The 26,695-nt window shown below is 41.6% G+C and overlaps 2 protein-coding genes across 12 annotated transcripts in view; one reads left to right on the forward strand and one right to left on the reverse strand.

Moving 5' to 3' along the window:
- S100PBP (S100P binding protein) overlaps window positions 1–26,059 on the reverse strand; it is a 40,863-nt gene extending 14,804 nt beyond the window's left edge. Inside the window, exons 1-7 of one of the 11 annotated variants that reach the window (XR_010131726.1) lie at window positions 25,894–25,980; window positions 18,132–18,248; window positions 16,633–17,465; window positions 15,489–15,574; window positions 13,502–13,605; window positions 11,191–11,236; window positions 9,517–9,544 (exon numbers count right to left, since the gene is read on the reverse strand). Coding sequence is in view for 9 of the 11 variants with exons in the window: in XM_055390845.2 (XP_055246820.2) it covers window positions 11,211–11,236; window positions 13,502–13,605; window positions 15,489–15,577; window positions 16,633–17,463 (1,050 nt within the window). In the remaining 2 variants the exon portion in view is untranslated. The other 10 variants (XR_010131725.1, XM_055390854.2, XM_055390845.2 and 7 more) reach the window with 10 other exon arrangements.
- Window positions 25,988–26,695, forward strand: part of YARS1 (tyrosyl-tRNA synthetase 1) — a 42,186-nt gene continuing 41,478 nt past the window's right edge. Inside the window, exon 1 of the mRNA XM_004025387.4 lies at window positions 25,988–26,395. Within this exon, the coding sequence (XP_004025436.1) occupies window positions 26,339–26,395 (57 nt within the window). The 5' untranslated portion in view covers window positions 25,988–26,338. The remainder of the gene's footprint in view (window positions 26,396–26,695) is intronic.

The raw sequence follows: 26,695 nt of genomic DNA on the forward strand, positions 1-26,695 counted from the left end.
GACCAGCCTGGCCAACATGGTGAAACCCTGTCTCTACTAAAAATACAAAAAAATTAGCCAGACATGGTGGCAGACGCCTGTAGTCCCAGCTACTCGGGAGGCTGAGGCAGGAGAATCACTTGAACCTGGAAGGCGGAGACTGCAGTGAGCTGAGATCGAGCCACTGCACTCCAGTCTGGGTGACACAGCGAGACTCCATCTCAAAAAAAGAAAAAAAAGTCAACAAGGGGATGGGAAAAGATCTCAGCCGGGCATGGTGGCTCACGCCTGTAATCCCACCACTTTGGGAGGCCAAGACGGGCAGATCATGAGGTCAGGAGATCGAGACCATCCTGGCTAACACGGTGAAACCCCGTCTTTACTAAAAATACAAAAAATTAGGCCATGTGCGGTGGCTCACACCTGTAATCCCAGCACTTTGAGAGGCCAAGGTGGTCGGATCACTTGAGGTCGGGAGTTCGAGACCAGCCTGACCAATATGGAGAAACCCTGTCTCTACTAAAAGTACAAAATTAGCCAGATACAGTGGCACATGCCTGTAATCCCAGCTATTCAGGAGGCTGAAGGAGAATCGCTTGAACATGGAAGGCGGAGGTTTTGGTGAGCTGAGATTGTGCCATCGCACTCCAGCCTGGCAAGAAGAGTGAAACCTCATCTCAAAAAAAAAAAAATTAGCTGGGTGTGGTGGCTCATGCCTGTAGTCCCAGCTACTCAGGAGGCTGAGGTTGCAGTGAGCTGAGATCACGCCACTGCACTCCAGTCTGGGCAACAGAGCGAGACTCCGTCTCAACAACAACAACAACCACAACAACAAAAAACAAAAAGAAAAGATCTCATTTGTACTTAACTGGAGGTTCTAGGCAGCACAAGAAAAGCAAATAAAAGGCATCCAAGTCAGAAAGAAACAAGTAAAAATTTCTTTATTTGCTGACAGTAAGATAACCTACAGGGAAAACCTGATGAAATCTATTAAAAAGTTACTAAAACTAATAAAAGAATTTAGGAAGGTTATAGAATATAAGACCAAGACACAAAAATCAATTACATTTCTATATAATAGCAATGAACAGATACTGAAATTTTAAAAAAATCATTTTACAAAAGCATCACAATATGAAACACTCAGGGATAAATTGGATAAAAGATGTGCAAGACTGTACAAAAGCTACAAAACATTTCTGAAGGAAATTAGAGAAGACTTTAATCAAAACACTCAATATTAAAATGTTAATTCTCAGTCAGGCGCGGGGGCTCACACCCGTAATCTCAGCACTTTGGGAGGCTGAGGAGGGCTGATCACTTGAAGTCAAGAGTTCGAGAACAGCCTGGCCAACTTGGTGAAACCCTGTCTGTATTAAAAATAAAAAAATTAAGCTGAGTGTAGTGGCAGGCATTTGTAATCCCAGCTACTTGGGAGACTGAGGCAGGAGAATTGCTTGAATCTCGGAGGCAGAGGTTGCAGTGAGCTGAGATCGCACCACTGCACGACAGCCTAGACAACAGAGTGAGACTCCATCTCAAAAAAATAAAATAAAATGTTAATTCTCTCTCAGTTTTATTTATTTATATAGACTCAATACAATCCCAATCGAAATCCCACCAAGCCTTTTTTAAGAAATTGATACGCTAATTCTAAAATTTATATGGAAATGCAAAGAATCTACAAAAGCCAACACAACCGAAAAATAAAAACACTAGTGGAACACATTAGTCTTTTTTTTCCTGGAAACCTGATTTTTCTAGAGACAAATGATTTTTGACAAAGGTACAAAGGCAATTCAATGCAGAATGGACAGTCTTTTCAATAAATGGTAAAGAAGCAATTGAATATCCATGTGCCAAGAAAATAAGCCATACATTCCCATATATATATATATATAATTTTTTTTTTTTTTTTTTTTTGAGACAGTCTTACACTCTGTCACCCAGGCTGGAGTGCAGTGGTGCATCAATGCAACCTCCCTCTTCTGGGCTTAAGCAATCCTCCTGCCTTAGCCTTCTGAGTAGCTAGGACTACAGGTGTATGTCACCATGCTCGGCTAACCTTTTATTTTTTTGGTAGAGGCAAAGTTTCACCACATTGCCCAGGCTGGTCTCAAACTCTTGGGCTCAAGCAATCTTCCCACCTGAGCCTCCCAAAGTGCTGGGATTACAGGCTTTAATCCATATCTTGCACTACATACAGAATAAATTTTAAAAGGATCATAAAACTAAATGTAATCCCTAAAGCTATAAAACCTCTAGAAAAAAACATAGGAGAAAATTTTTGTGGCCTTTTCTTTTAGGCAAATATTTCTTAGATACCACATGAAAGCATAATCCGTAATTTTTTTTTTTTTTTTTTTTTGAGACAGAGTTTTGCTCTTGTTGCCCAGGCTGGAGTACAATGGTGCTATCTCGGCCCACAGCAATCTTTACTTTCCGGGTTCAAGCAATTCTCCTGACTCAGCCTCCTGAGTAGCTGGGATTACAGGCATGCGCCACTACGCCCAGCTAATTTTGTATTTTTAGTAGAGATGGGCTTTCTCCATGTTGGTCAGGCTGGTCTCGAACTCCCGACCTCAGGTGATCTGCCTGCCTCGGCCTCCCGAAGTGCCGGGATTACAGGTGTGAGCCATTGCTTCCCACCCATAAAATTTTTAAAAACCTGATTAAACTTACTTCATCTGCTATAACCAGTGACTACCAAGAAAAATAAACAAATAAATAAAAATAAACTTACTTCATCAAAACTAAGAATTCTGTTCTTTAGAAGACGCTTATGGGAATGAAAAGACAAGGCATATACTGGGAGAAAATATTTCCAAATTACTTATCTGGCAAAGAAACTTGCATTCAGAATATGTATTTAAAGAACTCTCAAAACTCAGTAATAAGAAAATAATCCAATTTTTTTTTTTTTTTTTTGAGATGGAATCTTGCTCTGTCACCCAGGCTGAAGTGCAGTGGCGCAATCTCAGTTCACTGCAAGCTCCGTCTCCCGGGTTCACGCCATTCTCCTGTCTCAGCCTCCTGAGTAGCTGGGACTACAGGCACCCGCCACCACGCCCAGCTACTTTTTTTGTATTTTTACTAGAGACGGGGTTTCACCGTGTTAGCCAGGACGGTCTCAATCTCCTGATCTCGTGATCCGCCCATCTCGGCCTCCCAAAGTGCTGGGATTACAGGCTTGAGCCACCGCGCCTGGCCGAAAATAATCCAATTTTTTAAATGAGCAAAAAATACTTCACCAAAGAAGATATACAGGTGGTAAATAAGCACATGAAAAGATGCTCAACATTATTACTCATTAGGAAAATGCAAATGAAAACTACAATGAGATATCACTACACATATATTAGAATGTCTAAAATTATAAAAACTGACCACTTTACACCCATTAGGATGACTCCCATTGAAAAATAGAAAATAGGTCGGGCGTGGTGGCTCACACCTGTAATCCAATACTTTGGGAGGCCAAGGCAGGTGGATCACCTGAGGTCAGGAGTTCGAAACCAGCCTGGCCAACATGGCAAAACCCTGTCTCTACTAAAAATACAAAAATTAGCCAGGCGTGGTGGCGGGTGCCTGTAATCCCAGCTACTTGGGAGACTGAGGCAGGGAGAATTCCTTGAACCCAGGAGGGGGAGGTTGTAGCGAGCCAAGATCATGCCATTGCATTCCAGCTTGGGCAACAGAGCAAGACTCTGCCTCAAAATAAAATAAACAAACAAACAGAAAATAGGGGACCAGGTGCGGTGGCATGGTAAAACACGGTCTCTACCAAAAATACAAAACATCAGGCCGAATGCGGTGGCTCAAGCCTGTAATCCCAGTGCTTTGGGAGGCCAAGGTGGGTGGATCACTTGAGGTCAGGAGTTCAAGCCCAGCCTGGCCAACATGGTAAAACCCCACCTCTACTAAAAACACAAAAATTAGCCGGATGTGGTGGATGCACACCTGTTATCCCAGCTACTCAGGAGGCTGAGACAGGAGAATCGCTTGAACCTGGGAGGCAGAGGTTGCAGTGAGCTGAGATTGCACCGCTGCACTCCAGCCTGAGCAACAGAGCAAGACTCCATCTCAAAAAAACAAAACAAAACAAAAAATTAGTCAAATGTGGTGGTGAGCCTGTAGTCCCAGCTACTCGGGAGGCTCAGATGGGAGGATTGCTTGAGCCTGGGAGGCAGAAGTTGCAGTGAATCAAGATCACACCACTGTACTCCAACCTCAGTGACAGAGACCCTGTCTCAAAAAACAAACAAATAAGTAAAAGAAAATAGTCTGGGTGCAGTGGTATGCACCTATAATCCCAGTTACTCAAGAGGCTGGGGTGGGAGGATAGTTTGAGCCCAGGAGTTCACAACCAGCCTGAGCAACACAGTGAGACCCCGTCTCTAAAAATAAAAAGAAATTAGCCAGGCATGGTGGTGTGCACCTGTAGTTTAACCTTATTCAGGAGACTGATGCCAGGAGTTTGAGGCTGTACTGCACTACGGTTGTGCCACTGCACTCCAGCCTGGGTGACAGAGCTAGACTCCATGTCAAAAATAAAAATAAAAATAAAAATAGGATTAGCATATGATCTAGCAATTCCTCTTCTCTTCTCGGTATGTAAGAATTGCAAGCAGGGTCTCAAAAAGATATGTGTAGATGCATATGCATAACGGCATTATTCACAAAGCTAAAAGGTGGAAGCAAACCAAGTGTCCATTGATATATAAATGGATAATCAAAATGTGGTATCCATACACTATATTATTAAGTCTTAAAAAGGAAGGAGATTCTGACACATGCTACAGCAAACATGAACCTTGAGGACATTGTGCTAAGTGAAATAAGCCAGTCACGAAAAGACAAATACCACTTTGTCTGATTCCACTTATGTGAGGTACCTAGAGTAGTCAAATTCATAAACACATAAAGTGGAATGGTGGTTGTCAGGGGCTCCAGGGAGAGGGGAATGGGGAGTTATTGTTTAATGGGTACAGAGCTATGGATTTGTAGTGGGTGCAGTGATGTGTGCCTGTAGTCTCAGACACTCAGGAGGCTGAGGAGGAGGACTGCTTAAGCCTAGGTGTTTGAGCCTAGCCTGGGAAATATAGCAAGACCTTCATCTTTAAAAAAATAAAAAACAAAGCTTCAGATGTGCAAGACCAAGAAATTATTGAAATGGATATGGTGATGGCTGTACAACAATATGAATATACTTAATACCACTGAAATGTACACTTACAACTTTTTTTTTTTTTGAGACGGAGTTTCACTCTTGTCACCCAGGCTGAAGTGCAATGGCATGATCTCAGCTCACTGCAACCTCTGCCTCCTGGGTTCCAGCGATTCTCCTGCCTCAGCCTCCAGAGTAGCTGGGATTGCAGGCACCCGCCACCACGCCTGGTTAATTTTTGTATTTTTAGTAGAGACGGGGTTTCACCTCGTTGGCCAGGCTGGTCTTGAACTCCTGACCTCGTGATCCACCCGCCTTGGCCTCCCAAAGTGCTGGGATTACAGGCGTGAGCCACCGCGCCCAGCTGGCAGTTTCTCAAAAAGTTAAACACACACCTACCATATGACCCAGTCATTTTACTCTAGATATTTACTTAAGAAAAATAAAAGCATATCTTTACAAAGATTTGTGCATGAATGTTCCTAACAGTTTTATCTGTCATAGCCAAAAATTGAACATAAGCCAAATGCCCATCTAAGTGAATGGGCAAACATTCACTTAGGGATAAATCTATATAATGGAATATTACTCAGCAATAAAAAGAAATAAACATGCAACATGGATGAATTTCAAAATAATTATCTTGAGACAAAGAAGCCAGACTCAAAAGAGTACATAGTGTATGATTCCATCACATAAAACTTTAGAAAATGCAAACTAACTGCAGTAGACACTAGATCAGTGGTCAATCTTGCCTGGGGATTAGAGGGGGCAGAGATAGGCAGAAGGGAGGAATTACAAAGGTGCACAAAGAAAGTTTTTAGTCCAATATGCTTATTATCTTTTTTTTTTTTTTTTTTGAGACAGAGTTTTGCTTTTGTTGCCCAGGCCGGAGTGCAATGGCGCGATCTCGGCTCACCGCAACCTCCACCTCCCGGGTTCAAGTGATTCTCCTGCCTCAGCCTCCCGAGTAGCTGGGATTACAGGCAGGTGGCGGGTGCCTATAATCCCAGCTAGGAGGCTGAGGCAGAAGAACTGCTTGAACCTGGGAGGTGGAGGCTGCAGTGAGCTCAGATTACGCCACTGCACTCCAGCCTGGGCGACAGGGCGAGACTGTCTCAAAAAACAAACAAACAAACAAAAAGAACTTCCAGAGAGAAAAAGACATACGACATACAAAGAAATAAAAGTTAAACTGATAACAGACTTCAGACTTCTTAAGAGCAATACTGAATGTCTTCAAATTTCTTTTTTTTTTTTTTTTTTGAGACGGAGTCTTGCTCTGTTGCCCAGGCTGGACTACAGGTGCCCACCACCACACCCGGCTAATTTTTGTATGTTTTTTTTTTTAGTAGAGATGGGGTTTCACTATATTGGCCAGACTGGTCTCGAACTCCTGACCTTGGGATCCGCCTGCCTCAGCCTCCCAAAGTGCTGGGATTACAGGCGTGAGCCACTGCGCCTGGCCATGTCTTCAAATTTCTGAGCAAAAATTGATTTTAAATTTAGAATTTTATATCAAACTATCAATCAAGTATGAGGATAGAATAAAGACATGTTCAGATATGTAGACACAAAGAAAACATCTATGCACCCTTTCTTAGATATTCTCAGAGGATGTCCTCTACTAAAACCAAAAATAAGAAAGAGGAAGATATAGGATCCAAGAAACAGGATTCAACCCAGGAGGGCAGCAGAGGAAAATCCTGGGATGACAGCTCTGTTGCAGGGCTAAAGAACAAGCAGTGCAAATTGGAGCAGTAGAACAGAAGGCTCTAGGAAAAAGCTCTCCCAAAAAAAAAATTTAATGAAAGAAACTGAAGCAATTAACAACTCTACAAAAATAAACAATTCAAGAAAGAAAATGAAGCCATAATATACTACTCGGCTTTTCAGTGAACAATACTTAGTTGTGACACAAAAACAATAAATACTGATTTAACACCCTTTAGGATAGCTACTGTAAAAAAAAAACAAACAAAAACAAAAACACAAGCCAGGCACAGTGGTTCACACCTGCAATCCCAGCACTTTGGGAGGCCGAGATGGGGAGATCACTTGAGCTCACGAGTTCGAGACCAGCCTGACCAACATGGCAAAACCCCATCTCTACTAAAATACAAAAATTAGCCAGACGTGGTGGAGTGCGCCTGTAGTCCCAGCTACTTGGGAAGCTGAGGCACGAGAATCACTTGAATGTGGGAGGCAGGGGTTGCAGTGAGCCAAGACTGTACCACTGCACTCCAGCCTGGACGACAGAGCGAGACTCCAGCCTCAAAAAAAAAAAAAAAAAAAAAGCACAAAAAAATAAATGCTGGCAAGGATGGGGAAAAATTAGAACTCTTGTGCACTGTTGGTAGGACTGCAAAATGGTGCAACTGCTATGAAAAACAGTATGAAGCTCCTCAAAAAATTAAAAACAGACCCACCATATGGTCCAGCAATCCCACTTCTGCATATATATATCCAGAAAAATTAAAAATAGGGTCTTAAAGAGATATCTGTAGACCCATGGTTCATAGTGGCACAATTCACAATAGCCAAGAAGTGGAAGCAACCCAAATGTCTACTGACAGATGAATGGAATAAACAAAATGGTGTGTATATATACAATGGAATATTATTCAGCCTTAAAAAGGAAGGAAATTGAGTGGTGAGAAAAATAGAAAAAAAATAAAAATAAAAATATTTAAAAAGGAAGGAAATCCTGTCACATGCCACAATGGGTAAACCTTGAAGACATTATACTAAACGAAATAAGCCAGTCACAAAAAGATAAATATTGTATGATTCCACTTATAAAAGGTATCTAAAGTAGTCATATTTAAAAAAAAAAGAAAGTAGAATGGTGGTTACCAGAGACTAAAGGGAGAGAGGGGGAACTGTTGTGTAAGTATAGAGTTTTAGAATTGCAAGATGAAGAGGTTCTGGAGATATGTTTCACAACAATGTGAATATATGTAACATTACTGAATTGTGCACTTAAAAATGGTTAAGATGGTAATTTTATGTTAGATGTATTTTTTTTACCACAATTAAAAAAAAAGATTAATGGGATCATGTCAATAGGAACAAGAGTCATCTTGAAGGAGCTCCCATTTATCAAATTTGAGACAAACTGAGCATCAAAAAGAAAAACCAAGAACAGTAGCTATAATTGATTACAACATATTGATTCTTTAAAAAAATCCATGAGGTTATAGTAATAGTAAAGTAATAGAAAATCTTTATAAAAGAATGCTAGTTAGTAACTGTAGAAGAAATTATATATTTAGAAAATGAACATTTTTTTCTTTTGAGATGGAATTTTGCTCGTTGCCCAGGCTGGAGTGCAAATGGCCTGATCTTCGCTCACTACAACTTCTGCCTCTTGGGTTCAAGAGATTCTCCTGCCTCAGCCTCCTGAGTAGCTGGGATTACAGGCGCCCACCACCACGCCCAGCTAATTTTTATATTTTTAGTAGAGACAGGTTTCATCATGTTAGTCAGGCTGATCTCGAACTCCTGACCTCAGATGATCCATCTGCCTCGGCCTCCCAGAGTGCTGGGATTACAGGCATGAGCCACCGCGCCTGGCCAAAAAAGGACATTTTCTATGTAACTCCCAGTGCAGCAGCTCATTCAAGCAAGGATCATCAATAAATGCTCAAGCAATTAGGTGAACAGTTAGTTGTTGGGGAACAGGATATTCACATGGTACCAAAGTATCACCCCACAGATAATTTACTAATTACAAAGGGGTAAATGTACTTTACAATGGAAAGATACGGCAGTTAACACCTTAACAAACTTAGTATTACTATTTGTGGAACAACCTGTCATTAAGTGTCATATATGCCTGCTAATTTGATTAGAAGGATATAGTGTAGGCTATAGTGTAGGATGAATACACGATAGCACCTAGGAATTATCCCTGCCAAAAACACTTAATTTGAATCTAATCCCACCTCTGGACCCAGCTTCTAGTTTACAGGAAATACAGAGAATGGAGGAACAAATTAAATGATACCACAAGAAACAGACAAAATTCAGAATGTGGGACAATCTATAAAACAAGTGACCTAAATTAAAAGAGATTAAGGAGACAATAACTAAACATGAACTTTGATTAGATGCTATTTCACCAAAGTTACAAGAATATATTTTTGGGACAACTATGGAAATTGGAATATGCAACACATATTAGATGATTTTTTTAAAATTATGATTAAATATAAATTAACAATAAACAAAAAACATTTAACCTGACCAATTATTAAAACATGTTAAAATTTACCTATCAAATTGGTGACACTAAAAATTAATACAATTTTTTGGGGCAGGACCATCTGGTAACATGTAACAGTTTTTTAAATGTTTATATACTTTACCCAGCAATTCCACTTCTAGGGATTCATCCTATAGAAATAAGAGTTGTACATAAACATTTACTGACCAGAATGTTCACTGCAGCATTACTAATGAAAATGGACACAATCTAATTTACCAAGATGAAATAAATTATATATTAAAATACTCTGTAATCATTAAAAATCTTAATTTCAAATATTTAACATGAAAAGGTCCTTAAATTACATTAAGTACAAAGAAAGCAGATTATAAACTATTAATATGTAATTTCCCTGTATATATTCTACCTTACAGGAAAGATAATTATCAAAATGTTAATTTTGTTATTTCTAGGTGGCAGGATAGATTTATAGGTGATTTTAAGTTTTTTTCTTTGTAGGAGAGAGAATCATTATTTCTAATGTCTGAAAGAATAAAAAATGGGCTGGGTGCTGTCTCACGCCTGTAATCCCAGCACTTTGGGAGACCAAGGTGGGCGGATCACTTGAGGCCAGGAGTTCAAGACCAGCCTGGCCAAAATGGTGAAACCCTGTCTCTACTAAAAATACAAAAATTAACCAGGTGTGGTTGTCTGCGCCTGTGGTCCCAGCTACTCAGGAGGCTGAGGCAAGAAAATCGCTTGAACCCGGGAGGGAGAGGCTGCAGCGAGCCGAGATCGCGCCACTGCACTCCAGTCTGGGCAACAGACTCTGTCTCCAAAAAAGAAAATAATAAAAAATGAAAGACAGAACAAAGTTATTTTTCATGATGCTAGAGGGCAGAACTAGGAACTACCACTAGAAGTTACAGGGAAGCCACGTTTGACTCAACGTAAGGAATAACGTTCTAACAACTAAAATTTTCTAAGCAATGAATGACCTGCCTTATGAGGTAATGCGTTTTGCATTATTAGAACTCTAAGCAAAGGCTAAATGGTCACTTGACAAAAATATATAGAACAGACTTATGTGTTAGGAGATTAAAGAGAAGCTCTTAATGATCCTTTTCTACTTTAAGTACTTATAATTTCATAGAAAGTTTTCCATTTGCAGGGATACCAGAAAGGAAGCTGTTGGTATTTCTTTTTAAGTGTTATTATAAAAAAAAAGCCCATGGGGCACTAAACTAAAGAGATTATACTTATATTAGAACAATGGAGTTGAAGGATGATTTACTTTGTTACATTATACATCAATAATATATACATTATTGATAAAGCGAAAAGAGATAACTAACCCAATGGAGAGGATTCAAACTGAACTGGCAAGAACTACATTTGAATCTACTCCTTACTAATTTCTCTGTGTCTGATAACCTGAAGAATTACACTTTTTCAAGGTTAAATGCAATAAACATCTCAAAAGGAAGGAGGACAAGAACTACTACGCTCCCCTTTTGTGCTTCTGGCTGCACTATAATTCACATACAAATGGAGGAAAGGTGAAGAACATACCACCCCCGCCCTTGCAATAAGGTATATACAAATCTTATGATTTTGGATGTAGGAATACTGGGCAATGGGAAGTGACAGAAAAACTTCATATTATACTGTGTTCCTGGAAGGCAGAAGGAAGTGCCAGAGGTCTGTGAAATTTTTAGAGTCATTTGTAATGCTGAAAAAAATGAATGCCCTAAAAGACGTGCTTAAAAAACAACTTTTTAATTACGGAAATTGTCAAATATACACAAAAGTAGAAAGTGTACTCACCACTCACCTTCATTTATCAACATTTTATCAAAGCTGTTTCCAGTATTTTTTGTCTGTGATTTAAAAACAAACACTAGATATAACGCTATTTTACCTAAAAAAAAACTTCAGTATGAAAAGATATCCTTTCTTGCTGGTAACAGCAACTATTCAATAAATGTTAGTTACTAGAGCTAGGTACTGTTCTATGCTTTATACCTGTATAATTTTCATGTAAGTTAAGCCTTGTCATTATCCCAATTTTACAAATCAATATTTAATGGCTCACCCAGCCAGTAAGCAGTGGTGCCAAGATGTGAACCCAGATGTTAACTCTAGACTAGACTTTACTCTCTCAACCACTAAAGTATGCTGCCTATTCACTATAGTTATTCTAGCTATTCTTCATGGGATATAGATTGTTGTGGTAATACTGGGAGAGGAACTGCTGAATGGGGAAAAGATTGAAAATGATGTTATAGTGTGAACAGCTGCTCTTTGCTTTTCTTGGGAAATTTTCTTTAAATGCTCCAAATGAGAGAAAACATAACTGGATATCATCAGTGTCAACTGCCTAGGATATAAAAAAAGGAGTCAGCTCACAGAGGGAAAAGCAATGACATGACTAGGCCTGTTCCACAGAGCTTGAATATAGACAGGTTTCTTTTAAATTTGCCCCTCCAATGATGGGGGGACAGGTGGAGAGAAGAGGTTTCTCTACTTCTATCAGACCTAAAATAGTTCTAGCAAAGGGATCTCACAAGCAGAGGGCTAAGAAATCAGTGTAAGTAATATTTGGTTGCTTATGAAATATTCAGTGAAAAATAAAAGGATACGGGATAAAAAATTCTTCTGACTGATGTCTCATCATAATCTTATAAAACAAACAAGAAAAACTACTACATAATTCAAGATTTGTCAAAAGAAAGAAGAGTCTCCTCTGCAAAAGGACCAAAAATTCTCCTAAAACCCTCCCTAGTGATTTACAATAGATCTTAGAGTAATTAAACTAATTATCTTCTCTGTGGAGCTCACCTAGGGCATCCTCCTTCCCCATCTTCCACTTTTCCCAAACACAAGCAGAAGGGCTCCTTCCCTGCTCCTACTGTACTTTATATATAATTCTATTAGAACTCTAATCAATACTGCAGTATAATTATCTTCTTCTCTAGGCTATGAATTCCCAGAGGGCCAAGACCCTATCTTACTCCTCTTTACATTTCCATTTCCAATTCCTTATCTTCAAAACTACCACGACTGAAATACTCGAGAAAAGTTTGCTGAATGAATACAGATGACAGAATATGGAGTGATTTTTTTTTTTTTTTGAGACAGAGTCTCATTCTGTCACCCATGTTAAAGTGTGACGGCATGATCTTGGCTCACTGCAACCTCTGCCTCCTGGGTTCAAGTGATTGTTGTGCCTCAGCCACCTGAGTAGCTAGGATTATAGGCATGTGCCACCACGCCTGGCTAATTTTTTTTTTCCCAAAAGAATATGATCCAGCTAATTTTTATAGTTTTAGTAGAGATGGGGTTTTGCCATGCTGGCCAGGCTGGTCTTAAACTCCTGGCCTCAAATGACCTGCCTGCCTCTGCCTCCAAAAGTGCTGAGATTACAGGCATGAGCCACCATGCCTAGCCTGGAGTGATCTTTTTAAGAAGTGATTCTTTTATCAGTATAAAACCTCTCTAACCTCTTCACCTTCAGTTCTTCCCGTAAGTCTCCCCTTCAGGAGCTTTCCCATCAGCCAATAGTTCAGGCTGAATGATAACATGGACTGTAGTCTCTTGAGAGCTGGAGAAAGAATCTAGTCACTTTGGTTTGCAATATCTTCTAATGAAGTGGGGAGAACACAACTTGAAGGATCTGGAAGGTAGCCAAACCTTTCAAGAGCTTTTATTCAGAAGCCAAAATGCAGAATGGTGTTTGAAATGCCTGCTTTTAAATGCTGAAGGTAATAGGAAAAATAAAACATTTCAAATTTTAAAAACCACTGATTAGTAAGCAGCACCTGGTCATCCACTTCCATTATTTTTCAGACAAAAAATCCCTAGCAAAAATGCACCGGTCTGGGTTAAAGCCCTCAACCATGAGGGAGGCACCTTTCATGTACTGTTGTAAACGTGCTTAGATCCCTCTCTAAAACTGGTTAACCAAACCACTTCGAGAATTATCTGGTTAGGCAATCCTTTTAAGTGAAAATCTTTTAAATAAGGAAGTTATCTTTCTCAAGAATTTAAGAAAATTCTAAACAATCTCCCAGTTTAAGCTGTTACACTGGAAAGAGAAAGTCACATCACATGTTTTATATGCCTTTCTTTGGGTACCATGTTACCTTGGTTAGTGTCCTCTGGGTCTTCTATATGAGCAATGACACTCCTGAGATAAAGCTGCTTCTGCTGTTCTAGATTTGACTGTGAAAACGTCGGAACATTAGTCCTTGAATAAAGCAAACCAGAAAAAAGAAAAACAGCCCATTAGAAACAGGAATATAGCGTTTTGTAGAGAGAAGTGATATACTGCTGATTGATTAGAACTAAGTTTCAGAGGCAAAATTATCTTTATGATCGAGAGGCAGAGGACAGTATTAGTCATACACAAAAAAAACTAAAATGGAGTATGGAATCAAGAGAAAAAGAAGAGAAGCTGGGTGTGGTGGCTCACACCTGTAATCCCAGCACTCTGGGAGTCTCAGGCAGGAGGACTGCTTGAGGCTAGGAATTTGAGACCAGCCAGGGCAACACAGCGAGACCCAAGAAATTTTTTTTAAAAAATTAGCTGGACATGGCTGCATGTGCCTGTAGTCCTAGCTACTCAGGAGGCTGAGGAGGGAGGATGACTTGAGTCCACGAGTTCAAGGCTGCTGTGAGCTATGATCACACCACTGCATTCCAGCTTGGGCCACAGAGTGAGACCCTGTCTCTAAAAAAATCAAATAATTTAAAAAAAGACGAAGAGAAGGAAATAGATACAACCTCCTGCTAACAAGGAATAGAAAGGTGAAGATTACTAGTCCCTAGAGAAAGCATTTGTCGAGTAATTCAAGGTTAGTCAGAAAATAGCTTTCTAGAGTGAAACTGAAAAGTTAAATGGGATAAAGACTGAAAAGAATCACTAGATCTGGCAATCAGAGCAATGGTGACCTTGGTGAGAGCAATTTCTGGCCCATACTCATACTGACTGACTGTACTAAAGAATCAGTGAATGAGAATATTGAGATTGCAAATTTATTACTGTCCCAAGTAGCCTGAGTTGTGACCTTTTGATTATCACTTACACTGTAAGCAATTCAGAAGGTTTCTCTCAATTATGCAAACAAAATAAAAAACCAGGAAACTGGGATTCGGGATGATAGTCAAAGGAAACTTTAGCCTTGTTTGTAATAATTTAAATTTTTATTTTATTTTTTATACAAGGTCTGTCTCCCAGGCTGGTGTGCAGTGGCATGATCTCGGCTCAGTGCAACCTCTGTCCCCTGGGCTCAAGCAATCTTCCCACCTCAGTCTTCCTAGTAGCTGGGACCACAGGTGTGCACCACCACACTTGGGTATTTTTTTGTATTTTTAGTAGAGGCGGGGTCTTGCCATGTTGCGCAGATTGGTACTGAACTCCTGAGTTCTAGCAATTGGCCCACCTCAGCCTCCCAAAGTGCTGGGATTACAGGTGTGAGCCACCGCGCCCGGCCTAATTAAATTTTTTAAGCAAAATTAATGTAATAAATGTATAATCAAAAGAATTTTTTTAAATCTCACTGTAAGGAAGCTAATCTGATCCAACATTTTAAAAAAAGCTTTTTCTAGTAGATTCAATTTAAAAGGACCATGTAGAGACACTGCCATCTCCTGGCAACCAGAGAATAAATTGAAAAGATGACGCAAATTTGCAACCCCTACTGGAATTTTTCCGCAAGGGTAGTTGTATGCAAGTTGGGAGGGACAACAAAATGATTTTCTACTACTTGTATTTTAACATTTTCGTTAAAATTATTCTAACCTCTTATCATATATGTGACCAGGCTGCCCCACGCACAGGAGAAGATATCTTACATTTGTAGTGTTTTCGCTAATATGTCTATTTTGCTTTCAAAATAACCCTGTCAAGCAGCAGAGGAGGCATCATTAGCCTTATTTCATGCATAAAAACTGAGGTAAGAGGTTAATTGACTTGCCAAAAGTCACATAGTTGGTAGTGCTAGAACTTCAAGTTTGCTTACTCCTGGAGTAGGGATTTTTTTCCCTACACTAAGATGAAACTGGGGAGGGGAAGAAAGAAACTGAAGAGAACCAAAAGAAATCAGAATATTTAATTATACTTTACATTACCTGGTCTTAGTTTGTAGAACAGGAATGACTTTGCCTAGCCTTCTCTCATGGCCTTTCATCTTCCCAGAATCCTTGTTAAGAACATCCTGCTTTTTTGAGGAAAAGGAATGCAAAAGGAAAGGTGATTCTTAGTTATAAGAAAAGCACTGAAAACACTATTTATGGAAATATTTTTTAACTAAAGGCTACAAAAGCCTATTCGTGAACACTACTGTGTACCACATATGACAGTAGTGCTTCAAATGAGATAACTGTAATCTTTTTCTGTAATCTTAAAAAAAAAAAAACAAACCCTGGCCAGGTGTAGTGGCTCATGCCTATAATCCCAACACTTTGGGAGGCCAAGGCGGGTGGATCACCTGAGGTCAGGAGTTCGAGACCATCCTGGCCAACATGGTGAAACACCGTCTCTACTAAAATACAAAAATTAGCTGGGCATGGTGGTGCACGTTTGTAATCCCAGCTACTCGAGAGACTGAGACAGGAGAATTGCTTGAACCCGAGAGGCGGGAGTTGCAGTGAGCCGAGATCGTGCCACTGCACTGCAGCCTGAGGGACAGAGTGAGACTCTCAAGAAAAAAAAAAAGAAACCCTACGTGGCAGGGATTATTACACTCATTTGGCAGATAGGGAATCAGGCTCAAAAAGGTTAGATAAATTGCCCAAGATTTTTCAGCTCTTTCATGGCTGATTCAGAGCTAGTGCTGTATCTTAATATATAGCATGGCAATAAAGATTGAGACATAGGCTGAAGCCCAAAGACAAGAAAAATAATAGAATTACCATCTTAGTAATTATTCAACAGAGGGTAATTTAATATTATGTGCCAGGTGATATAAATACATTATTTCATTAATCCTTATTATACTCTGAAGTATTATTTACTCCAATTTAGATAAGAAACGTGGGGAAACATAGAGGCTAAATAATTAGCCCAGGGTCACAGTGCTAGTCAGGATTCAAACCCCAATTTGTCTGAATACAAAGCTCTGCCAGATTATAACAAATGTACCATTGTGGTGTAGGATGCCCACAGCAGGGGAAGTTGTGTATGTGTGGAGATAGCAGGTATATGGAAACTCTGCTATACATCTGAATAAAAATAATTTCATTTGTCTCTTCACCTTGAATAAAATGTACTTACTTTGTTTGATGAGCTGGAAACAACCAGAGATCTCATTTCACAACTTGACTTGTGTGAACCACCATTTCTGCAGGATAACTCCATATTAGGAGTCTCTGAATGGTCTGAGATCCGAGAGAATACAGACGTAGGGTTCTCACTGTCAGGCATATTTTTATCAGAGACAGTCTGTTGAAAGTTACTGTTTGAAGAAGAGAGCTGGGGCCCATTCCAGGCAGAGTTATTGGGGCTGATCCCTTCAGATTCAGTACAAAGTTTGCTTTCATTTGGGCTAAGACCATCTTCTCTCATCTCTTCTCCAAGGGAAGAGAGTTTTTCAGTATCTTTGGATGAATCAGTCTCGTCCTTATCAAGCAGAGCATCACAAACTGTTGGATTAAATGGTGCAACAGTTACTTTTATAAGATTCTTTTCTAGTACAGAGCGTCTGTTTAATGGTTTAGTATGAGCTGGTCCATGACCACTTGATGTACTTAGCTGAGGTAGTCTGAAGAGGTCAGGAGTCTCAGCTACTGGTCCCAGGCTGTACGATGAATTTTTCTCTTGGGGAGTATCAAGTAGAATTTGACTCCCTCTTTCTCCCTTCTCAACATGCCCACCATCAACTTCCCCAGAAGACTGCTCATATGATGGGTCATCGTCCTTCAACAGTGCATCAATCTCTTCCTCTGTGTAATTTACATCACCATCATCTTCTTCTCCCTCTGACAGCTCCAGCAAGGAGTCATCCAATCCATCCTCATCCAAGGAATCCCAAGAAAATGGGGCACCGTCTTTAGGCAAGAGAGAGGTACCAGAAGACTGTTCAGAGGGCACCTGTGAGCACATCATTTCTGGAGAAATAAGAGACAATTTCACTGAGGAAGAGAAAATAACCTTATACCAACTCCAGTCCACTATATGTGGGTAATGTTCTAGTATTTCAAAATCTTTGCACTGTGACTTGTAGCATAAGAAATAATTTTAAGATATTTAACCTTACCAGAAACATGGAAATACACGTTAGAACAATGAGATACTTTTGCCTATCAAAATGGTGATAATTAAGATGCCATGATAATCTGGATTGGTGAGGATGTGGAGAAACGAGCATTCACACACTATCAGTAAAAAAAAAAGTCAGTACGATATTTTGTGAAGAGTAATTTGACTATACCATTTGACCCAGCAATTTCACTTTTAGAACTTCATATATATATACATGGATGTTCAAAGTAGCCAAATCCTGAAGGCAACCTAAATGTCCATTACCAAGAGAACTGTTCAGTAAATCATGGTACGTTTGTGCTATGGAGTACTTTTCAATTATTTAAAAACACAATGAAGTAGATCTGTATGTACTATCATGGAATGATATCTACAACATACAAACAAAACAAATGTATATTATGTAAATGTCTGAATATTCAGTTTACACTTTAACACAAAACAAAAATGTATTACTTTTGAAATAAAACAAAATTCGAGAACACAAGAAGGTAAATAACTGTCTTCCATACTGTGTGGAGCTGCTGGAGCAATCTCTGCCTTTGCCACGAGACCAAATGGAAAAAGGTTTCAGTTCCTGCTAGCTGTTCCTTTCAGGAGACTTGTCAAAATGATTGACTCCCACCTTCCTGCAGGTAAAAAGAAAATTAGAGGATCTTCTCATCACTTTCAACTCTGCTAATTACAAAGTCAACTGTATTATGCTTTAAGGTGCTCGATGTATTAATTTTAATCTTGATTTTTTTGTAATACCAGAAAGTTGGATTTTCTGAGTCAAGAACACCAAAGAAATCTTCAAAGAAAAAAAAATTATGCAACTAAGCAAACTAGTTTTGTTCCTCCCAACAATTTATACTTTCTTAAGACTATCATCTACTTTAGTAGGATGAATACTGGCGTGGGAGTCCAAAGACCTGGGGTGTAGTCCTGGTTGTATCACTAGCCAGCTCCAATAACTTGGGTATGCCACTTGACCATTTAGACTTGTTTCCTCATTTACAAAATGGGAAAGGGATGGAAAAGGGGTGCTAGGCAATGTCTAAGGTTCCACCAAAATCTAAAAATTAATCATGATCACACACACACAAATCTTTATATATATATATATATATATATATATATATATATATATGTATAGAAAAAATGCAAAAAAAAAAAAAAGGTCATTAGAGATACAAACACAAGCCTGGGCACAACGTGAAATGCTGTCTCTACAAAAAAACAGAAAAATCAGCAGGGCATGGTGGCACACGCCTGTAGTTCCAGCTACTCATGGGGCTGAGGTGAGAGGATCACTTGAGGATGGGAGGTCAAGGCTGCAGAGAGCAGTCATCATACCGCTGCACTCCAGCCAGGGTGACAGAGCAAGACCCTGTCTCAAAAGAAAAAAAAAAAAGATACAAACAAAAATTGATGACTATTATAACTTGCAGGGACCATAAAAGTAGGTCAAGGTTGGACTTTGTATCATTTTACTTTTCTACTTGAATATTTAGTTAGTTGTATAATTAAAACCTAGTTTTTAAACAGCTAATGACAGACCTAATCTATAATTATTTTCCAGATGGGAAAGGTGATAAAATGCTAGTATTTCACATATCTGAGAAGTATAAGAAATGCTTAAATACTGAACTCAAAAATTTGGAAAAGTACTTGTAGCCTTTTAACTATAAAATTTCCCCTACTCCATGACCCTCCATACCACACCCTGAGTTTTAACTTTAGTTCACGCATTCCTTTTTTTTTTTTTGAGACGGAGTCTCACTCTGTTGCCCAGGCTAGAGTGCAGTGGCACAATCTTGCAATCTTGGCTCACTGCAAGCTCCGCCTCCCAGGTTCACGCCATTCTCCTGCCTCAGCCTCCCGAGTAGCTGGGACTACAGGTGACCGCCATCACGCCCGGCTAATTTGTTGTATTTTTAGCAGAGATGGGGTTTCACTGTGTTAGCCAGGATGGTCTCCATCTCCTGACCTTGCGATCCGCCTGCCTCGGCCTCTCAAAGTGCTGGGATTATAGGCGTGAGCCACTGCACCCAGCCTAGTTCATGCATTCTTTTAGAAGATATTTTTTGAGCTACAATCATCACACACCACAAGCTGCGTGATATGTCTCTTTATGATTTCCAAGAAATCAAGGTGTAGCTCCTACCCTCATAATGTATAATATGTAATGTATAATCTTAATGTATAATCTTGCTAGAGAAACAACACTGAAAATTAAACACCAACATGAGATAATATAAAATGGTATGGACAATAAAGTACTAGAGAAAGAGAAGCAAAGGGAGGGATTATAGAGTTCTAGAATTAGAAGGGACCTAGTTAAACTTACTCATATTAGAAATGAAATGGGAGAAAAAGAAATATTAAATACCTATTATAAACCAGGTGCTCTGAGACACATTTTACAACTCTAACTTAGCCTCTCAACACAATTCTGTAAAATTAATCTTATCAAAGAAATCATTTTCTGTTGTATTTAAACCTAGAGCTGCTAAAACTTATTTTATTTTACCAATACTATATTCCAGCAGTTGTTGAGAGTTCTAGGTGTTGAAGCAGCTGCCTCTATGAAAAGTAATTTCTCTGCATTAGTGACTGAGTTATTTATTTTATTTCTTTAGGAAGCAGTTAGAAAAAAAAGTTTAGTATGGAAAACGTTCTTTGACTTAAGAAAATTTATGGTTGTCAGACACAGGTATCACAGGCACTGGGGTTAAGCAGCTACATTTCTTAGATGCCCTTTCTGGGCCATTGCCCCCCATTCTAACTCCTTACAAAAGGTCTAGTTCAAGCCCTTGGTTGGCCAAATGGAGAGTTCAATAGATTTTCCCTCTTGGGAAACTAAAGTTCAGAAGCATGAAGTAACTTAACTGAGTACACATAGCTAATAATGCTAGAACAAGGATCGAAACCCAGGTCTAATTCCAAATGCAATGTTTTTCCCACTACATCTGTGACAGACTTGCACAGGATTGGTCAGCAAATGGCAGAGCTAGAATCCAAACTCAGGCCTTCTAAATTCAGTACAATCTATAACAAACTGTGCAAGAGTAAAGACCAAAGAGGGCTTTTGGTCTCTTGGAAAAAATATTTTAAGCCACCTTAATAGAACCAATATCCTTCGTAACCATTGCAATAATCAATTCCTACACAACATGACATCCAGATGCAAAAAAAAGGGCTTTTCTGAGCTTCTCTTATGTTCCAATAGATCTGGGAACAAAAGTATACAAAACAATACCATATATATGGTATATATAGAGAGGAGGAGATAATTTTAATTTGTACAAACCATTCTCTTTCTGATGTCTGATGTTATTTCCTCATTTTCTTTTTTTTTTTTTTCTTTTTTTTTTTGAAACGGAGTCTAGCTCTGTAGCCCAGACTGGAGTGCAGTGGCGCGATCTCGGCTCACTGCAAGCTCTGCCTCCCGGGTTCACACCATTCTCCTGCTTCACTCAACCTCCCGAGTAGCTGGGACTGCAGGCGCCCACCACCACGCCCGGCTAATTTTTGTATTTTTAGTAGAGACGGGGTTTCACAGTGTTAGCTAGGATGGTCTTGATCTCCTGACCTCAGGTGATCCGCCCACCTCGGCCTCCCAAAGTGCTGGGATTACAGGCGTGAGCCACCGCGCCCGGCCATTTCCTCATTTTCAAAAGTACTTATTGTAAAGAAAGTAAAACATATACATAAGTAACATAATAGTATAATGAACCACCACATACCCATCACTCAACCCCAATGACTATCAACTCATAGCTAATCTTGCCCCATCCACTTCCCACCTTTACCAGATTGTTTTGAAGCAAATCCCAGGCATTGTATCATTTCATCTGTAAATAACAAGAATTCCTTATCATAAAATATACAGTTCAGATTTCCAATTATCTTATGTCATATTTTTTTTAAGGCTTAAAAATAATCAGTATCCAAGTAAGGTCCATACAATGTGACTGGCTGATAATGTCTTATGTGTATTTTAATCTAAAAATTTCAGATCTTTTCCCCCTGCAATTACTTTATTAAAAAAACAATACGCGAGATGGCTTATGCCTGTAATCCCAGCACTTTGGGAGGCTAAATTGGGCGGATCACTTGAGGCCAGGAGTTCGAGACCAGCCTGACCAACATGGCGGAACCCCATTTCTACTAAAACTACAAAGAAAATTTAGCTGGGCATGGTGACGCGGGCCTGTAGCCCCAGCTATTTAGAAGTCTGAGGCAGGAGACTCGCTGAAACCCAGGAGGCGGAGGTTGCAGTGGGCAGAGATCGCACCACTACACTCCAGCCTGGGTGACAGAGTAAAACTCTGTATCAAAAAAAAAAAAAAAAGAAAGAAAAGAAAAAAGAAACAGGCCAGGCGCAGTGGCTCACGCCTGTAATCCTAGCACTTTGGGAGGCCGAGGAGGGCGGATCACGAGGTCAGGAGTTCGAGACCATCTGGACCAACCTGGTGAAACCCCAACTCTACTAAAAGTACAAAAATTAGCTGGGCTTGGTGGCGCGCGCCTATAACCCCAGCTATTCGGGAGGCTGAGGCAGGGGAACTGTTTGAACCCAGCAGGTGGAGGTTGCAGTGAGCCCAGACCGCGCCACTGCACTCCAGCCTGGGTGACAGAGCAAGAGTCAGTCTCAAAAAACAACAACAAAAAAGCCACAATACCACGTATTATGTATGGATACATATTATCACAAAATTATTAAAATATGCATGAAAGGCCGGAATTCAGGATGGTCTTGATCTCCTGACCTCGTGATCCGTCCGCCTCAGCCTCCCAAAGTGCTGGGATTACAGGCGTGAACCACTGCGCCCGGCCAACGTTTTATTTCTTAAGAAAACAATATCTCATCTTAGGCTACATGACGATAAATAAATAAGGAAAAAAAAATAGCAAGAAGAGACCTGAAACAAATATGGCAACCTAAGACAAAGCAGTATGGTAGGTATAATAATGTTCATTATTATATTACTTTTACACTGTTAATTATTGTTATTTTTTTGAGAGAGGGTCTCAGGTTTGTTGCCCAGGCAGAAAACAGTGGTGTGATCATAGCTCACTGCAGCCTTGAACCCCGGGGCTGCTGGGACTACAGGTACACACCACCATACATGGCTAATTTTTTATTTTTATTTTTTGTAGAGACACAGTCTCATTATGTTGCCCAGGCTGGTATTGAACTCCTGGAGTGAAGCAATCCTTCTGCATTGGTTTTCCAAAGTGCTGGGATTACAGGCATTGAGACACCATACCCAGCCACTACACTTTTTTATATGCTTGAAATAATAAAAACATCTTAAAATTATGAAGTCAATGGGAAAGATACAATGATTATACTCTGTGAAGTATCAAATGTCCTCATATATCACAGTACCTACCTGATAGGGTTGTGGCAAGAATTAAATGAGATCGTGAACATAAATGTGGCACACTAGAGGCATGACATAAGAGACAAATAACTGGTGGCCATAGTTATTATTTCACCCCACCACCATCATTGCCCTGATCCCTGGAGTCTTAAGAGAAGCATAGGGCCAGGCGCAGAGGCTGATTCCTGTAATCCCAGCACTTTGGGAGGCCAAGGTGGGCGGATCACCTGAGATCAGGAGTTCAAGACCAGCCTGGCCAACATAGTGAAACCCTGTCTCTACTAAAAATACAAAGATTAGCCGGGTGTGTGGTGCATGCCTGTAATCCCAGCTACTCGGGAGGCTGAAGCAGGAGAATCGCTGGAACCCAGGAAGCGGAGGTTGCAGTGAGCTGAGATCGCACCACTGCACTCCAGCCTGGGTGACAGAGCGAGACTCCATCTCAAAAAAAAAAAAAAAAAGCATAGGAACGGTAGGAAAAAAGAGTGCTAAACTGGTAGGGAATTTCCCCTAGACCCTGCTTGAAATTATCTACTCTTATCTAGTTTAATCCAGCACTCAACCATATTGTCACTAAAGACCAGACTAGGTAGACATCTGAAATATCAGGCAAATTATGCAAATTAATGTTCACTGAACCATCCTTTATAGAGGTACTGGACCTCAGCAATTCACTTCAAGTCTCTGAACTTCAATACAGATGAGAACATGCATCTAAAAAGGGGGTAAATACTGTTAACTTCAAACACAGATTATCATGAGAAAAAAGATGTTTATGAAAGTACTCTAAACCTAAAAGTTCTATACCAAAAAAACCTGGTATTTAATGAATGTGCAAGGGGAGAAATCCTCATATAAAACTGAAGTTCCTCAGTGAAATTCCAAAGACAGCCTTACTTACTACTTCTCTGTCAAAAGAAGGCTTGCTTACTTCTCTGTCTACCATCTACCACCTTTCTTGGCACTTGTCTGGTAACCTCCACTTAAAATATGAGGACCCCTTTATTTTTTTATTTTATTTTTATTTTTGAGACAGGGTCTCACTCAATCACCCAGGCTGAAATGCAGTGGCGTGATCTGGGCTCACTGCAACCTCTGCCTCCCAGTTTCAAGCGATTCTCATGCCGCAGCCTCCCAGTAGCTGAGATTACAGGCGTCCACCATGCTCGGCTAATTTTTGTATTTACAGTAGAGATGGGGTTTTGCTATGTTGGCCAGTCTAGTCTTGAACTCCTGGCCTCAAGCAATCCTCCGGCCTCGGCCTCCCCAAGCGCTGGGATTACAGGCGTGAGCCACCATGTCTGGCCATATCCCTTTATTTTTAAGGGAAGAATATTTTTCCGATCTTCTAATTCTATTTCTTAGTTCCTCTACACCCCATCCTTTCTGTGACCCCATTCTGTCCTTCCACATCTCTCTCACCTGTCCACCCCCTTCTTCACACTTCAGTTTACCACCCCCTCTCTGTTCTCGAACCTCCTGGTTGCAACCTCAGAAACTGGTTCCCTTTCTATTTTTATCTCACCTCAGAAAACCTACTGCCTTCGAGCACAAAGCCTTACTTTATTGAGGCCACTAAAACTGCAACACCAGATGCAAACCCACATCCTCTTTCAAGCTCTAAAGTCAAGACCATTACCAAGCAGGGTCTGACAGGTACAGCCAAGGGCAGAGATTATTTCCAATGGACAAGACCTCCCCCTGGCCTTTGATTTCCAACCTTTCCCAAATGCAATACATGTGAAGCACACAGCACGAAACGCACTCAGCAGGCTTTATCACTCCATAAAATAGGCACAACATTTACAAAAAATCAAAATGAACTGAAATTATCTGTAACAGTTTTGCAAATTCCTTCGAAGTAACTAAAAACACTGCAGGACGGAAAAAACAACCCAGTGCTGCAAATCTTTGCTTTAGGTAACATTTCACTAGATGAGGGTGCCAGGATTCTCCTCCCACATGGACACAGAGAACAGATGCGCTAAGCTGCAGCAACAGGTTTCTTTTCAAAAAGAAAATGTGCTTTAAAACACTTCAGGCAGGTCTGCTAGAGCTTGGAGTCCCTAATAAATACACAAAACACCGGAGATCGGGTTAGGGCAGGCCGTGGGCAATTCAACCACTTCTAGGACCTTTCCAGGGCCCACTGAGGTAATAACTGCTTTCCCTCTCGCCCTGGAAGTAACTGGTGACGCCGCCTCCAGCCCTTGAGGACCCGGAGAAAGGGTGGCCCAGGCCCAACCTTTGGAGGATACTGCCTTGGCTCTCTCTCACAAATGCAACGGCCCGGGACGGTGTCGCCTTCCAGGAAGGGCCTTTGCGTCTCCCTCCCCCGGGGACACCGCGAATTCCCGCCTCCCGGCGGAAAGCGGGAGAAGCGAGAGTTTTCTCCCCGCCCCTCCCCCAGTAGGGGCAAACCCGCCCCTCAGCAGGCCTGGGCTGTGCGCTCCTCTGCCGGGGACCACCGTCCTCAGATCTCCCCGGGGAATGGGTCGTCCTCTTCCTGCCCCCACCCGCGAGACGCGGCAGAAAAGCCCGCGGCTATCTTCCCGCCAGCAACAGCCTCCCGCCGAGCCGGCCGGGACAGAGGCGGCCCCCACCCCCACTGGGCAGGGACTGCAGACGGCGCTCCCCGACTCTCAGACGACCAGGGAGCTTCCCTTTTCCTCAGCGGGGTGAGGGGCATCTGTCGCCCGCCGACTTGGAGGTGGGGGGGCAGGGACATTCCCTCGCCATCACCTCAGGAGCTAGAACGCGCCCTTCTCGCAGCAGGGCGTGGGCCTCCCAATCCCTCCAAGGGGCGGACGGCGTGCGCAACCCCCTGCAGAAGCAACAGGCGCCCCCATCCCCCTCCAAGCCGGGTAACGCCGACCCCCTCGTCCCTCCCGCTCTTCACCTCCGAAAGCCGGGCCAAAGCCTGGGCGAACGACTGCGCCTCACTCCGCCCCCTGCGCCATTTTATCGCCCCCTCCCCGACCTCCCCTACCCCGAGTCAGCCGGGCCAACGCCAGGGGGAGGGCAAACCAGCAGTGATTGGCAGGAAACCGTCCCGCCTCTAGGAGGGTTGTGCCCCGCGCAGGCGCCTCAGCCCCGCCCTCCGCACCGCCCACCGTGCCCACTGGCTCCACCTTTTCCCGTCTCATCGACCTGCTCGACTCTCTGCTGCTCCTCACTTTTTCCGGCTGCTGCCGGAGGGGTCCAGGCCAAGCAAGCGGAGCGCCGAGCCCAGCTGATGCAACCTGGCTGGACTCGCGTGACAGTTCCCGGCACGCGGCGGCGACGGTGACCCAGGAAGGGGCTCTGGTGCCGGGCTGAGCGGGGGAAGCAGGGGTAGCGGAGCCATGGGGGACGCTCCCAGCCCTGAAGAGAAACTGCACCTTATCACCCGGAACCTGCAGGTCAGGCCTGGGGGTTGGAAATGCGCCGTTGGGGATTAGGAGCCCGAGGTTCAGTGATTCTGAGCCCCATTACGGGGTTCTAAGTATGTGGGGCCGGGGACTCGGCGCTGGCGCAGCTCTGAGAGAGCCTGTAGATCTCACTGCTGGTCGGTCAGTCAATCAAGCAGCCCTTCCCTGGGTTCCCCAGAAATCACAGTGGGCTCACCTCTTGCGTCCAGTTGTCTTGTGTTGGAGCCAAACTTTGAATCCAGGACTCCCATTCCACCCCCCTATTAAGTGCCAGACGTGGTGCTTAGTCGC

Source organism: Gorilla gorilla, chromosome 1, assembly GCF_029281585.2.
Source record: "Gorilla gorilla gorilla isolate KB3781 chromosome 1, NHGRI_mGorGor1-v2.1_pri, whole genome shotgun sequence".
Taxonomy (NCBI): domain Eukaryota; kingdom Metazoa; phylum Chordata; class Mammalia; order Primates; family Hominidae; genus Gorilla; species Gorilla gorilla.